Source organism: Cimex lectularius, unplaced genomic scaffold (genome assembly GCF_000648675.2).
Source record: "Cimex lectularius strain Harlan isolate CLEC.00 unplaced genomic scaffold, Clec_2.1 scaffold114, whole genome shotgun sequence".
Lineage (NCBI taxonomy): Eukaryota > Metazoa > Arthropoda > Insecta > Hemiptera > Cimicidae > Cimex > Cimex lectularius.
The window spans coordinates 946,914-964,098 of NW_019392782.1; the positions used below are offsets into that span (position 1 = coordinate 946,914).

General features: G+C 33.5%; 1 protein-coding gene and 1 long non-coding RNA gene across 2 annotated transcripts in view; both read right to left on the reverse strand.

Moving 5' to 3' along the window:
• LOC112127212 overlaps positions 1-17,185 on the reverse strand; it is a 581,355-nt gene that overhangs the window by 7,821 nt on the left and 556,349 nt on the right. The window lies entirely within an intron of this gene.
• On the reverse strand, positions 5,143-14,055 carry LOC106664745. The gene is made up of 3 exons (XM_014390728.2): positions 13,981-14,055; positions 13,713-13,889; positions 5,143-5,596 (listed from the first exon to the last, which is right to left on the reverse strand). The coding sequence occupies exons 1-3, from the start codon at positions 14,044-14,046 to the stop codon at positions 5,486-5,488; spliced, it is 354 nt and encodes a 117-aa protein (XP_014246214.1). The 5' UTR covers positions 14,047-14,055; the 3' UTR covers positions 5,143-5,485.

A 17,185-nucleotide genomic window follows, 5' to 3' on the forward strand; every position in this document is an offset into this window, starting at 1 on the left:
TCTGAAAGAAAGGATCCCGCAGCCTAGAACATAAGGCAGCCTCTTCCATCCCCTTCACTTTTATCTCCGACTATTTTCTTATTTCCACGGCATTCTCCAAGGATGACAAATATCCTTTGACAGCATTAAAACTATCATTAAACAAACATTAAATATCAACAACTAAAAATTAGTCTTGAGGTTTTCGTCGCCTGCCATATATCGGGGAACTGAGAAAAAGTAGATTAAATACTAAAACGTGAAGGTTTAAGAGTAGCTTTTAAAGTTGCGTGTTCACTTAGAAACATTTTCTCAAGTTCTACAAACAAAGTTGACAACTTATCGAATAGTGTGGTTTATCTACTTAATGGTAATGATAATTGCGCTATTAAATATATAGAAAAAAGCGTCAGAGATATTAAAACGATATTTAAAAAACTTTTGTATAAATCTAACAAATTTTCATAATTTGAAGACCGTATTGGTGAAACAAAACACAATTTTAAAATAAATTTAAATACAATAGTGTTACTCAGTAAAAGAAAGAAAGGAAATAGGTTCTTTTGAGAAGTTTGAAAAAAAATATATATATATATGGAGAATATTTAGTTTCAATATATAGGAAATAGCGTCAGAGATATTAAAACGATATTTAAAAAACTTTTGCCTAAATCTAACAAATTTTCCTAATTTAAAGACCATCTTGATGAAACAAAACACAATTTTAATATAAATTACACAATATCAAGAAAGAAGGGAAATTTATTGTTTTGAGAAATATGATATTAAAAAATATGAAAATACATACATGGAGATAAATGAATAAATGACATAAAAGATTTTGATTTATCACATAGTTTAAAGAAGTACCTAAAATTAAACATACAAATTAATCACAAAATGAGTTTTTTTACAGTTTTTGTTAAGATAATATTTAGTTTAAATATATAGAGAAAAGCGTCAGAGATATTAAAACTTGATTTAAATAACTTTTGCCTAAATCTAACAAATTTTCCTAATTTAAAAACCAGCTTGAGGAAACAAAACACAATTATAATATAAATTTAAATACAATAGTGTTACACAGTATCAAGAAAGAAGGGAAGAAGTAGATTGTTTTGAGAAATCTAAAATTAAAAAATATGAAAATACATACATGGAGATAAATGAATAAATGACATAATAGATTTTGATTTATCACACAGTTTAAACAAGTTCCTAAAATTAAACATACAAATTAATCACAAAATTAGTTTTTTACAGGTTTTGTTAAGATAATATTTAGTTTAAATATATAGGGAAAAGCGTCAGAGATATTAAAACGTGATTTAAAGAACTTTTGCCTAAATCTAACAAATTTTCCAAATTTAAAGACCATCTTGATGAAACAAAACACAATTTTAATATAAATTTAAATACAATAGTGTTACACAGTATCAAGAAAGAAGGGAAGAACTAGATTGTTTTGAGAAATCTGAAATTAAAAAATATAAAAATATCTATATGGAGATAAATGAATAAATGACATAATAGATTTTGATTTATCACACAGTTTAAACAAGTTCCTAAAATTAAACATACAAATTAATCACAAAATTAGTTTCTTACAGTTTTTTTAGGATAATATTTTGTTTAAAGAAGGAAAGAGCGTCAGAGATATTAAAACGTGATTTAAAGAACTTTTGCCTAAATCTAACAAATTTTAACGTTCAAAATTGAGCGGCATTAAATCCAGCTTCTCATCGGAACGACTTGGTGGCGGTGGATCGGCGGGTTCACTTTTACAATTCAAGTCGAGAAACATTTTGTAACTCTTTCAACCTGATGATGAATATTTAATGTCCAAAATCCGGATTTGTGAATAATAAATCTGTGATCATCTACCAAAAGTGAATCTACATACTCACCCCACCTTCATCATTTCTATAGATCCTACGAACGCTTATCTTTTCCTTTTCAGTTCGTATCTCCTAATTTGTCTCCCCTTATCGCCTCTTTCTCGTTCCATCCCTCGTCGGATCTTCGAGCCAATCGTAAATGACGTGCCTAGTTCTCTGATTCGGTGCCAGATCGTAACAATTATTCATTAAAACTGACGTTTTATTTATTTTTGTTAAATGAACTTGGTGAGTGTTTTTTTTACTGTCGTCTTTTTAAATTGGGTTTGTTTGTATACGTTCAGACATTTTAAATTTTCTCTTTTCAAGTATTTTTTTGCGTGGGATGAAAAAGAAAACAAATACAAATAAAACCAGGCGAGATTAGCGAGGAAATAAACGCCGGTTTACAAAAACAGAATGTTATAAATCACTGAGTAATGTACCAGGAGACTTATCTACCAATGTAACTGGGCTAATCGTAAATGAGCAGTATTTGCTGGCATAAGCAACCGCCCACATGTATATATTACGCCTGTCCAATTACTCTCCGAAACCCTGGATTATAGTGGCCAGCTTGGAATTTTACCCTTTCATATAATCTCAACCGGTTCCTTCCAATATGAGGATAGAAACGGGCACCGGGTTCAAGGTGGAGAACGGGCCGTTAGAGTCTGAATGGGGCCAAGTATTTCTATCGGGGGGTAGTTTATTGTCAGACTGGCTAATAATTGATCTCATTTTCCCATTGGCTGGATATTGAAAGAGTGATTTACTACCATTCTGGCTAATAAACGTGTTTATTACACCGATAAAGGATTTATTTTGCGGAGAATATCCCATTAGCAGCCTTAAGTCGAAACTACACAACACACATTTAGAATAAATCATCCTAATCTGATACAATCTTTTTCTATTAAAAGTGGTTGTATTAAACAAAAAAAAAACAACTTTCAAGTCTAAAAACTTGACTTTAGTCAATTTAGTTAACATCACATGTCTGAAGAAAATGGATAAATAACTAGTGTCAAAGTGTTTTTGACCGGTGGTGGCCGAATAAATAAAATTGAAAATCTAAAAAAACCTTTTCTCTTCTGCGACCTTTGTAGATCTATTGCAGTACGGCCAAAAGTAGACATCAGGCATCACTAGTTTTTATAGAAAAGCATACTCATTTAGTACTTTTATAGCTGTAACTACCTATATAATTTGTTTTTCATCTTTCATTTTCTAACAACATTGAAAAAGGATCTCCGGTGAGGTCAAAAGAGAACGACAATTGTTTAAGTTTTTGCCGAGCTTTCAACCATTAAATGATAACAATAATAACAAATACAATATATTCTAACTGCTATATTTTCCTCAATAAATAGGCCCTGATGATAACGATATAATCGTCGAAATCTCAGCAAAAACTTGAACAATTGCCGTTTTATAAAAATGATGAATGGTGGAGTGAGTGCGGTGTTCAGTCCTTTTTAGAAAGATAGTTCCTACTCACAGTAAGTTGGTTTCCAACGATCCGGATTTCGAGCTTTTAGCTCATCATCAGGTTGAAGGAGTTCTGCGACGACGTTTCTCAACATGAATTGCAAAAGTGAACCCGGAGTTAAAGCATTTATCTCCATGTTCAATTTTACATTTTTTAAATTCAAATTTTTCAAACCAATCTAGTTCTCTCCCTTTGTTCAAACTATGTAACACTGTTGTATTTAAATTTCAAATTGAAATTATGTTTAGCTTCTTTTAGATGGTCCTTAAATTCCGAAAGTTAAAGAACACTTGTCTAAATCGAACAAATTTTCGGAATTTAAGGACCATCTAAAAGAAGTTAAGCATAATTTCAATGCAAATTTAAATACAACAGTGTTACACAGTTTCAACTAAGGGAGAAAACTAGATTGGTTTGAAAAATTTGAAATTAAAAAATGTAAAATTGAACATGGAGATAAATGTATTAATAATATAATATCTCCCATTTTAAATATGTACTTAAATAACATTAAAGGTCCAAATATTTAATTAATTAATTTAATTGTTATTAAATTTATCATAATTTACTAATCTATTATTAAGGTATTATTCTATTTAATTTTCATCTTTTATCTGTAATCGTACGAATATAATATTTACTTGTATTATAATTCCCGTTTTTCGCACGCTCAAAATTGAGCGGCATTAAAAATAAACTTCTTATTGGACCGTCGCGTTGGCGGGGGTATCGGCGGGTTCACTTTTGCAATTCATGTCGAGAGACGGGGTTGTAGAACTCCTTCAACTTGATGATGAGCTAAAAGCTCGAAATCAGCATCGTTTGAAAACAACTTACTCTTAGCAGGAACAATCTTTTTAAAAAGGATTGTAGTTCTATTGTGACCTCACCGAAGAACCTTTTTGCACTTTGTTCAACAGCAGGGCGATCCATAATCTCATCTTTAATTTTAATTTTTTATTTTATTTATCGACTCTTGGGCTCAGAGTTGGACAGTCTGGACGTGACCTTGGTTCTAGGGTTTCAACCTTAGCAACCCCACACTTATCCGATTCTACGCCATGCGACGCTACCTGATGATACCCGACGCAAATCCAAACTCCGATTTTCCATAAGGTTGCATTACCCCCGTGCCCATCTACCCGATGCTATGCGACGCTAACCTACCCAAAGATCTGCGGTCCCCACTGTCCAGATTTTCGTCGGGTCGCATCGAGTACAGTCGAAGACAAAAGAACCGCACTCATATTTTTATTCAAACTACCTGTATTATTGTCGTTATATTAATTTCAACATACTTATTTTAATATAAACCAAATTAACTGTGATTAAAAATTAATTTTAATAGTTTGGTGGAAAATTAATCCAAACACCGAAATACGATTTTTGATATAATAAATTTAACTAACAATTTATTGTACTCGCTTCGGCGGTACATATACTAAAATTGGAACAATTTATTACACGGTTTTGCTCATAAAATTTAATTAACAATTTATTTCGTAGTTTTGCTCGTAAAATTACACCATTTTGAAATGTCGGGTAGCATCAGAACAGGACACTCATATTTTTTGTAGNAGCAGCGCATTTAGCTCATTATTATTTCCTATCCACAACAATATATTTATTTATCTATATATCTAATTGATATCGATCTATATATATTTTTTATTGATACCTGTATCTTGGTATACTTAAAAGTTGGTATTATTCAGATATAAAAGATTATAATTTTCTTCAAATCCTGCCTGCTAAGACAGAACAATTTCTTCAAAATCCTTCTCAGAGATTTATAAATCTTCAGCCTCCCTCGTACCTGGTGTTTTATTCAATTCTCCAGTTTTTCTATCTGAAGGCAGTTTCCAGCTCCAACTTAAGAACACACAACTAGTTCAACTAGTTGTGGTTCTAGGCTAATAGGTGAGAGGGCTGCCCGTTTGTTTTGATAGTCAACCTGTTCATTTCCCTACATAACTTCATGACCCGGAACCCATGATAAAGTAAACTGGTCGTGTTATTCTAGATCCATTAGGCAATTTAGGCATTCACAGACTAGTTTGAAACTGAAAGCATACGGATTTAGTGCCTTTACTGCCGCCTGTCCGAGAGTATGTAAATCTGTGTACCCATCACATTTTTATTTATCAAATCCTGTAATTTTTTGCTGTGGTGTAATTCCGCCATTTACATCAAAATCTACATCCTGTTTCTTTCTTAATGTCTCCAAGTACGATACAAGAGACAATTCCTGAAAATTGGAGCGCCTTTCATTTTATTCGTAAATAATTAAAAATTCGTAATTTTCTATATAACTTTTTTTGTCCGAGTGAAATTGACAAAAGAGAAGAAAGTATTTGTTTATTTTTTCACTTTAAACGTGATTTGGCCATTGTTTTTTTTAAACTCCACTTCTACCAAATGGATTTAACAGAAAATAGATCCACTAATTCAAACTTATCAAGCTTGACGTTTTCCCGTTGTTGCTAGATTTAAACTATAAAATAGTATTAATTTTTCTATTACTATATAATACACAAACTATATTTTAATTCGGAAATTAGTATCAGACCAAATATACGTAAATGACAGCAGCTTAACGAACGGAAAGTTCATCAAGGCAAGACATAAAGGAACGCTTGATTCACAACTTTAAAAAATTATTTAAAACATTTAAACTAAATCCCTTTAGAGCCACTTTCAATATGTGCATAAACTATAGTAGTTACAAAGGCAGTTAAAATGGCAACGGTTTTTATAGTTTATATTCTGAATTTTTATTACCATAGTTCGCAAAAAAAAAGTTTTCTATAAATTACTATTTTTCTTTTAAAAAGGGTACAATCATGATTTTTTTCTTAACCACTAGAAAATTGGATAGAAAATATTACATGGGGGAAAGATTTTTTTTATAATGTACATAAAATATTAGGGTTTTTCAAGGAAAACATAATATCGAGCTGGATGTTCATCGAGGTGAAATTTATTTAAAGACGTAATTCTGAACTTTGAATAACTTATTTAGACAATTCACTAGTTTTCGAGGTCCGCTTGACCAATTAATATGTTTCAATTAATTAAGTTTTTAGTTGAGATAAAAAAGTCAGTGTCACGAGCGGGATTCGAACCCACGATCGTCGGCTAGATTCGCCGCTGCTCTACCACTTGAGCTTTCGTGACTTCGATCCACTCGGACACCAACTTCCCATCTCAACTCCACCTTTCGAATTTTCCCTCCTTTTTGCCATTTTTTCAAATGTCGTGTAATCAATTTGATTCTCAGCGACAAATGAAATAGCCACGGACACTTATTTAAACACTTAAAAAGGTTCTAACCTACTACAAACGTTGCATTACGTGCAAAAATAGTAGTAGTTTAATTTACGAAAAAAGAAAATATTTTTGTCTGGAAAAATCGTCGTAATTTCCTTAATAATAAAATATTTAGCATTTAATTAAATTCTTATTTGTCGATTAGGTATACTAAATTTTACTTGAACGATTTTTTAACCTTTCCGGAACGGATTTTCTTATGTGGTAAGACAGGGTGATACGGGTACATTAAAGGGTTCTTATCGCAAGGAACATCTTCCTCTGTTTGCGACTTTCGGAGATAAAGTTGTGATCAATACTTTCCCGGTAATCCCGGGCTCCTGGAGAAAAATGCTCTACATAGTTTGTTTTTGCCTTGGTGGATTTAGACAGTCAAATAAACATTGCACTGTGTCCGGCTTGAAATATTTGTCTGTCTTTAATAAAATAAAAGCTAGTTTGGAAAATATGAGCTTTCGGCATTTGGGAAAGAATGTCAAAATGTCAAGGACGAAATATAGCATATTTTGGAAGAAACATTATATTTTTATGGATAAAAAATATTATTAAAAAAGATACATTGTTCAATTGATAAGACATCTATTAAAATAATCAAAAATATATTAATATCTGTGCAATAATAATTTTAGTTCATGAGCAAACCTAGACGTTTCTAAATTGAACATTGTTTTGTTTACAAAAACAAGAACAAATAGACATCTCTCTCGGAATATTAATAATAAACCGGTCGTGGAGAGAGGTATTGAAATATTACTAGAAACATTTTAATATTCACCACTATTTTCTGCTTTGGAACAGCTTCAACTTTCATTAAGCCGGATAACTCTCTGGTCCAATTGAAATCGCAAACCAAAGGATTGGTGTTTTTTTTACAAACATTTTGCTATAACTTTATCTTTTTGTGAACAATTTTAAATCATATTGGAGTATTGTTTTCAGCGTAAAACATCCTTTAAAATTATGTGTCAAAATTCATAGAGTCGTATTTCAAATTTTGAAATTGAACTGGGCCTGACGTACCTTGTATTATTTTTCTCGAAAAAAAGAGAAAAATTTGAAACTAGACTATTAAACACGTATTTTTTTTATACATAGCGTCGTTATTACAAGATAAATTCAGCCGGGCAATTTAAAAAGGACACTCTGTATATGTGTGTATATAATATGTACGTATATCTGCATATATATGCTAGTGTATAGGGAAAAAAAATATGTATGTATGTATGTATGTATGTATGTATGTGTGTGCGTGTGCGTGCGTGCGTGCGTGCGTGCATGTATGTATGTATGTATGTATGTATGTATGTGTGTGTGTGTGCGTGCGTGCGTGCGTGCGTGCGTGCATGTATGTATGTATGTATGTATGTATGTATGTATGTATGTATGTATGTATGTATGTATGTAGGTATGTATGTATGTATGTATAGTATTATTGGGTTTGTAAGGAATTTGAAAAAGGCATCAGCTCGGCAGACGGATTCAGTTCACGTCTTGTATATTTTTGGTAAAAACTTTATTGCATTATTGCATTATTGTAGATATTATAACCAATAAAATATGTTACATAAAAAATAATATTTGCAGACTTATAAATATGTATAGACGCAATAAAATGCTGAATTTAAAAATTTGAATGCGAATAAATCGGAAAGCAATAGTATTTGAAAGGCCTGCCTACCATCATGAAAAACCAAATTTTTAAAAATGATTAATCAGAAATCGTGAGATGCGGTCTGGTGTGATGAGGTTTCAGAGAAACATTTTCTTTATCGTGCCAACGTTTCGATCTTTATTGAAATCATCTTCAGCGCCTGGGATTTACAAGCAATTCCGACATGTGTTTGTTAAACTTCAACAATGTTTGTAAATCCCAGGCCCTGAAGATGATCTCGATAAAGATCGAAACGTTGGCACGATAAAGAAATGTTTTTCCGAAACCTACATCACACCAGACCGCATCTCACGATTTCTGAATAATCATCGACTAACGGTCACTAATCACCACACATATTTTTAAAAGTTAGTAGTTAAAATCATTTCAAAATATTATAAAACAAAGGAATGGTCACTAAAATATTAATACGGCAATGTGTTTTTCCATATGTATTGATTCCGTTCTGGTTTTAAAATATACAATTCGTATCTTTTTTTTGTTAGCTTTCAGTTAGAGCGAAAAGCGATTATTTTGTAAATTTTTACCCCTCCGGAGGACCGCTGGTCTAAAACAAAGTATCTGATTACGCCGGAACGACAAAGGGCTATGGTGCTGTAAAGGGCCTCGGAGGGCTGTAAAGGGATTCAACCCCTTATCTGACCGGGGTAACCCAAAGACAGTCCTAATTACCGGGTGTTTTACCACTTTTACACGACGGAAAAGGGCTGTTGTTCACCGGGAAAAAAACCCGGTCGAACGGTAGAATGTTTTTACCCTCGGTCAAGAGACTACGTGTTTTGATGTTATTTCCAACCTATTGTTATACGATTTTAAGGAAAAAAAACACGAAAAATGTGGATTAAAAATAGGTTTCATTTTTTCTGAGTGTACTAATTTCTTTTTCGGATAGCGCTTGAATAGATTAAAACACAACATAACGGATGGGGCATGGTGGTTTTGCATAGCGGAAAATTGTTTAGCCGAAATCCCTGGAATTATTCTTTCCTACTACACACTATTTCTGGTTTACTGCTGTTATTCTTCTCTATATAGACAGGCCAAATCACGCACGAATAGCACATTCTGAAAATAAGCTAAGTTCATCTAACGTTAAACTCTCCTAAATGTCAGAATGGAAATAAACTTGCAATTAAAGAGAACACATAGACATTAAATTATTATGGGAGTAAAACAGACCCAAAGGATGCCTGAAAATTCCTGTTTTGTTATATTATAATTTAGACCTCTCGGGCATGAGGGTAAACTCCGCCGATGTACCTTGTGGCCTCCTTAACTTCCCATCCTTTTACTAACTCCCCAACCTTATCTTTCACTCCTGTAACCCCCCTTTCCCAAAACTAATCTCTTCCTTTTCCTATCCTCGGCGTCCCAGGGTCTAGGGAGGGGAGGTACGTCGGTCTACCTTAGTGGCAGCCCATGGGCCGACTAGGAGTGACTGGATAGCTACCTACCACACTGAAAATTAGCTGGCTTAGATTCCATTAAATAAGGCCGTAGACCCGGAAGGACATGCCGGTGAGCATGTAGATAGGGATCATCCACATGCTTTTCCACTGGATCCCGTCAGAGCTGTTGGGGCGAGTCGCACCCGACCAGAGGCTACCACAAGGAGGACTACATAAAGGCTTTCGTTTGTGAAAAGTATGGCACCGCAAGTACTCACCGTCCCCACAAAATTAGTATAGGTATGTTATATATTTGTAGTACGATGTGAGGGACGCCTCATTGGCATTTCGTTGGTACTATACTTCCGAAGTGTAGTGTCGTTCCAGAATGAATGTATTTATTAGCGTGAGAGGTGATGCGTGAAAGGACGTGGCTGTCGAGGAATATCGAGACTCCACCAGCCCGTAAATAAATTTAGATTAGGATAGTTTAGTCTATGAGTGGAATTTGTAAATACCGTTTGAATGTATTTATTAGTGTGAAAGAAAGGAGGCCGCAAGATCACGTTCTATCCAATTTAGTTGTAGTGTAGGTTAGTAAATTAATAAGAATGTGAATTATGAAAATGTGTATACATATTATACATATACATATTATCGTGTATAGATATATACATTATATCTATGAATTTTAATTTATCACGTGTGGAAGGGTAACAACAAACAAGATAACGAATCTCCTATTAGGTGAATCGGAAGGCAACAGTCGTTTAGTTGAGGCATAAGAAGACTCAGAAATGAATGTACACATAAGAAGGCGCCGGCAATGACCATGGTAGTTAGCCGGCAAAAAAAAGTAATAATAATAAAAAATAAATTAAAGTTTTTAGTTGAGATGAAAAAAGATAATGGCACGAGAGGGATTCGTACCCNCTCGTGCCATTAACTTTTTTTCATCTCAACTAAAAACCTTAATTAATTGTAATGTATTAATTGGTCAAGCGGACCACGAAATTAGTGAATTTAATAAAAAATAATTTACATAAATAGATATTTAAAAGCAATAAATCAAATAAAATTTTATAATTTGAATTTTTTAATTCTTTTGTTTTGTCATTGTTCATTTTATTATTTCGTTAGAAATGTACAACATGAATCAATTTTTTTAAGCAAAAAAATGATGGAATAATATAATCCAACAGGTTTTCATGAATAAAATAGTTTTTAGATTATTTAAAATCAATTTTTTTCCAACTTATCGACCCTGATCATTCTATCGAGTTTGAAAATAAACCGTTCTTAACTGAAGATGTCAATAAGACTATACGATAATAAGTGAAATGCTAAGCAGCTACAATACGACCCAGGTGCATTGTATATAATATATATTATATACATCCTCCTGTATGGAAAGATTTACTTATTGTAATTCAAACTGAAACTACTTTTCACCCGGAAAAAATAATGAAAGTTTGAAAAATATACATGAAATATTGCTTGAACCATCAAAAATTAAATTGTATACGTCTAACATGGTAGATTTTACAGTTGTAAATTTAAGCCGGTGAAGTTTGAAATGCGACAAAAGCAATATTTCTTGAATTTTAACTACCCGGATCAAAACGGCCGTTTCTTTCCGGTTGATCCGCCCTTCAACATCAAAAGTAACCCGCCGGCCTTGGGCGGGGAAATGATGTCAATTTTAAAAGTCAATTTACTGCATGCCGTCGAGGCGATTCACCAGAGGAAGGGAGTTGTGTAAAACGGATAAAGCAAATAGAGTGGAGGAAAATTGCGGGGGGAGAAAAGCCTGCAGTTAATCAAGTATAGAACGCCCTCATTGTTGCCGGTAACGTTATTGCTTCTAATGGGCCGCCGCAACGACGGTGAAGGACTTTCAGACCATCGACCACAAAACTGAAGAGAACGAAATTTCAGTCTCTTTCCTGCTAATCTGGTAACTCACCAACCTTGATTTGGATTTTAGAACATGAACAATAATTGCCTATTAATAAATTTATGTTTACTAGCTAATTTATCGTAAATAAACCAGAATATATCGCTATAATTATGTGCCGTCTTGCATTATACCAAAATGCTTCCCTACAAGATGTATATTACAATTATATACAATTTAAATAATAATATAATTATATACAATATATACAATCAATAACTAAGGGGCTATTTAGAATAGTATATCTGGCCACCAGTTGCACATTCAAAATTGAAGTTGATGCGTGACTGCGTTATAGGATCACTAAATTTGCTGTAGTTTTGGCTGGGATAAGGTAACAACTGTGAGAAAGACAAATATGTTGGCAGAAGTCTAATGAAACGACAGAATGTCTACTTTGTAGTATTACTCCTGTTTTTGTAATAATATAAACTACATAAAAAATAATTAAATAAACGTTTATTTCATCAGCTCTGCTTTTAAGCATTGCAAGTTAAGGGATTTTTTTCAATTTTTTTAATAGATAAAAGCCAAAATTTAATTTCTCTGATCGTGATAGACATTTCCGTTTGGAGCTTATATATATGATGACCACATGATTTTATTAAATTTGTAAAACCAACGTATAAATATTAAAACATAAAGATAGCTAGAGGATAATTAGACAGATAGTTATCCAATAAGCGGATAGTTATAAAGGTAGAGTAAATTGATAGTAAATATATAGTCAGAGGATTGTAAAGATAGAATAATAAATAGATATGTAGTAAGATAGAAAAATAGATAGTTATATAGATAGATTAGATAAATATAAAAATATATATATATACATAGANGAGAGAGAGTAAAGGAGGGAGATAGAAAGGGAGGGAGATGGAGAGAGTGAGAGTGAGAGAGAGAGGGTGATAGAGAAGGATAGAGGAAGGGAGAGAGGGAGGGAGATAGAGAGGGAGAGTAAGAGAGAGAGGGTGATAGAGAAGGATAAAGGGAGGGAGAGAGAGATGAAGATGGAGAGAGGGAGGGAGAGTGTGAGAGGAAGAGAGAGAGAGAGAGAGAGCCATAGAGTAGGATAGAGTGAGGGTGAGAGGGAAGGAGATAGAGATGGAGGGAGGAAGGTAGAGAAAGAGACGGAGGGAGAGGTGAGAGAGAGGGAGTGAGGGAGTGAGGGAAAGAGAGAGAGAGAAATGAAGATGGAGAGAGGGAGGGAGAGAGTGAGTGAGTGAGGGAGGAGATAGAAAGATAGAGAGGGAAAGAGATGGAGAGAGGGCACGAGATGAAGAGAGATGGAGAGAAATAGAGTGATAGAGAGAGAGACGGTGATAGAGAGGGGTAGTGGGAGGGAGAGAGGAAGAGAGAGAGAAGGAGAGAGAGAGAAAGAGAGAGAGTGTGAGAGGAGATAGAAAAATCGATATTTTTCTGTTCTTTGATAAAACCAAAGAGAACGATGATAATTCGATTTGTATAAATATCCTCAAATATAAAATTATCTATATTAATTATTTTTGAAATTTGTATAAGGGCAAGTTAGTCTTACATTATTTCAGTTACATTTCTTAGTTTTTATTTTTATTAAAACAATAATTGTATATTTGATTTTTTTTTTAAATCGTGGTAATTATTATGGATTTAAATTTGTGAAGATTATAACTGACATTATTATTGTAAATTTGATATAAAGTGTATTGGCTGAAGAGGGATAATTATAATATGGAATAGACTGTTATTTAATATAGTTCAATGTAAATTGGGGCTTCATTATGTATGAAACCACAATTTTCAATATGGTAAATAAATACTCATAACTGTTAACATTGTGAATTATCAATAACAATTTCAAATGAAGGAAATAGGTGTTTTCTGAATTTTTTGAATAAAATACTTCAATACTGTAAACATTTCTTTACATTGCCTGTCTTTTAATTTAAGTTTTAACCTAAATCGGTAGAGTACAAGCGAAATTTTCATTCATACTTACAATTAATTAATATTTTAGCAGTAGGGTTATCAAGAGTCTTACCAAAGGAAACCGACACGCTCTACGTTTTTGAAAAACCAGTCTGCTTTTTACAAAACTGTACAAATAAGAATCCGCATCTTCCGGCCCATTGTGTGAATACAACTTCCTCAGAGTGACGCCTTTTCCGGACAATGAGACATCCCCTTCGCTTGTGACATCGTTCCAACTTTGAAACAGCTAAAAAAATATATACAACAGTAGAAATGTCAATTTGTCCTTGAACATAATTAATTTCAACTAAATTTTTTCTCTATTTGATTACACTGACCTTAGCCCACCAATTTAAAAAGGATATTTGGTAAGGGGGCGTCGGTGGCGGCAACGGTTTGGGCATTGAAACGGCGCTCACCACGGTAAGGTAAAGGTCCCGGGTTCGAATCCAGCGGCCCTGCATTCGACATGCTTACAATTTTTTTTTTTTCAAAAACACCGGCATCCCGAGGATTGATTTAACCTCTGCCGTGGAGAACCGTCGTAAAAAAAAATCTCATGTGCATTTGTTTGATACCTTGAAATGATTTTTTAAAATTTATATATATATATATATTTTTTTTTTTTTTTTAATTTAAAGGTTACGCTCTTTTTCTGATGCGTGTTGTTGTTGAAAGATGTTATGTTTTTAATGAATTGGCATTCAGATTTCATAAGGAATCTTTCGACTTTTGCGGAATGGAAATGTAAAGCTTTTTATTCTCAGTCTTTAAAGAAGGGTTAAAACCATTTTTTCTGCCCAGTTTTCATGGTTGTGAAATTACGAATGGCATTTATTATGAGAGACAAAATAAAGAGTGATAAATATCTGAATTTAAGATGCGAAAAATGCTGAAAATTAGAAAAAATGCATTTCACTGAAAATAAAGCTAAGGAAATTGTAAAAGTAAATTAAAAGTAAGGTAAATAATTTTTTCCTCTTTTTGAATATAAAGGTAAAAGTTCCAAATGAAATTGTTACCATTAAACCTACTATTTTTCAAATTACCGAGATCTAATTATAGATAGAAAAACCCGGATGGAACTAACGATTGTAAGGTCAAAAATTGTTTCAAAAATATTTTTCAAGTTAATGTATTTATGCCATTAAAGGGCCAAGCACAAAAAATAATTCTGAACACCCCAATGGACCAATTTGTTGTAGATTAAGTTGGCATATTTGTAATAAAAGTCTGCATGTAGCTGAAATGACTAAATGGAAAATTCCTTAAAAAAAAAAGTAATATCAAAGTTTATAAATAACATTTAAATTGTTTGCGGTTTTAGTGTCTGACATAACGTAATGTAATCTTAAGGCCCAAAAATTCAAGAACCAATTTCCATCATCCATCAGCAAACTGATTGAATCGAACTATAAAGAACTGACACGAAACTTACGCGCCAGATGGATTTTCTTGAAAATTGGGCGCCACCCCCTTCGTCGATACAACAAAATCCAAAATTTTTCGCCCTTCCAGAACGCAATCGAAAAGGTTGGGTTACGGCTGGAAGTTTATGGAATGGGGCACATTTAGGGGAATTTGCGAAGCACCAGGAGTTTGCAATTACCAATAAAACAAAAAATTCCAAATTTCAAAATTTCTGTTTTTTTATAATTTTTCGTGCAGAACGTTTCTATCAATTTTGCAATTTAAATAGGTTTTCTTACAGCACATTTAACAGCACAAGCACAGCACAAGCCAGATATTCTACAGGCAGTAATTCTGGAGATTATAAGCAATTTAGTGCATCTAAATCGAAAAAAAAACCTTAAATTACTTTTTTACCGTTGAAACTTGGACAGGAGTCAATAGGAAGTTTTATGTTGCATATGGTAAATAGAAACATCCCATAAATTTTCGAAATTTCAGGAGGTGTATCTACTTACCATATGAAACAAAAATTCTACTTACCATATGAAACAAAAATCTTGCTATAAACCACTGTCAATATATATATATATATGCATCTTCCTATCAACTTGACGTCCCCTCGAAGAAATTTTACATTGAAACTGGCGTCCAGGGCAAAACAGCGTCCGTATATGGACGCCGATTCGCCGGGCCAGTGCTTTCAGCTCATCATCAGAAGAACACATGTACCAATTTTCCAGTGGACGTCCAGATTGCGCTACCAATATTTGTATATTGATAGTTCACGCAAATTCAGACTGAACGCCACCGTCGTTTTCGTATATTTTAAAGACAGTTTTAGTCTTACACTTCTCAGTGGGGTCGGCGTCCGATTTTACTACGGCGTATATTTTAATCGTACACATTTCAGTGGATTGAGCGTCCGATTTTACTACATTACCAGGAAACCCCTTCTACTGCTTTTTCTTGTTTCGGAACGTCGCCTGCCNTTTGAATATTGATAGTTCACGCAAATTCAGACTGAACGCCACCGTCGTTTTCGTATATTTTAAAGACTGTTTTAGTCTTACACTTCTCAGTGGGGTCGGCATCCCATTTTACTACGGCGTATATTTTAATCGTACACGTTTCGGTGCATTGAGCGACCGATTTTACTACATTACCAGGAAAACACTTCTACTGCTTTTTCTTGTTTCGGAACGTCGCCTGCCGGTAGTTTTCTGGGAATCAGTTTTATTTTTGTCCCAAATGAATCGAAAACTCAAAGAACCCTGTGCGAGGATATTCATACAATCGCCCCACAAAATGAAAATATATATATGTGCATGAAAGTAATATATATCTATATTTTTTTTTAAGGATTGAGGGTTATGTACAGAGCAGTTCTTTTCTTCCTCCGCGATCAAAACAGGAATACTGAGGAACCACTCTTACAGACCTTGGAAAGAGCGTTATTCCTTATAAAATTGAGAACTTTCCTTGATTTATGTTTTATGAGAAATGTCCTACCGAAGTGGCTGTACTCTAAATGGGCTAACGTTTCACATTCACAAAGGATATGTGCCGATGGCTATGGTTTCTCCTGACCATCTTCTTCAGATAATAGGTAAGACAGCAATGAGTGGTGTAGACGCCTGTAATTCTTCTCAAATCCTGCCTACTGAAAGAGACGATTTCCTCAGTCTTTTAAATATTTTAATATTAAAGTAAATTCGATCAGGGCGAATTTCCAAATCAATTGCCATTCACGTCTTAGCCCCGTTTGTTTAGCCAAGGCCAAGAANAAAAAAAGGCGTTTTTATATAGGGGTTTTATATAAAATGGTTATAAGACCAGGTCAGTGGAACAGTTATTATAATAAAGGGATTGAGAGAAAAAATCTGCATCAATTGGAAGAAATCAAAATCAAGGTATGAAAGCCGAGTTATATGAGAGAAAAACTGAAGAATATTTAAAGAGAACAGAAGGTAGCAGTGTAGGAATGCAATAAAAAATTAAAACGATTAAACTATTAACAAAAATAATATAAAACAGCATAGAAACAATTGTCACACACCGATTTATTGCATTTTGGATATATTTCTCAAGTAAACTCCCCTGATTAGCAAGTTGTTTGTATCAATTTCGCGG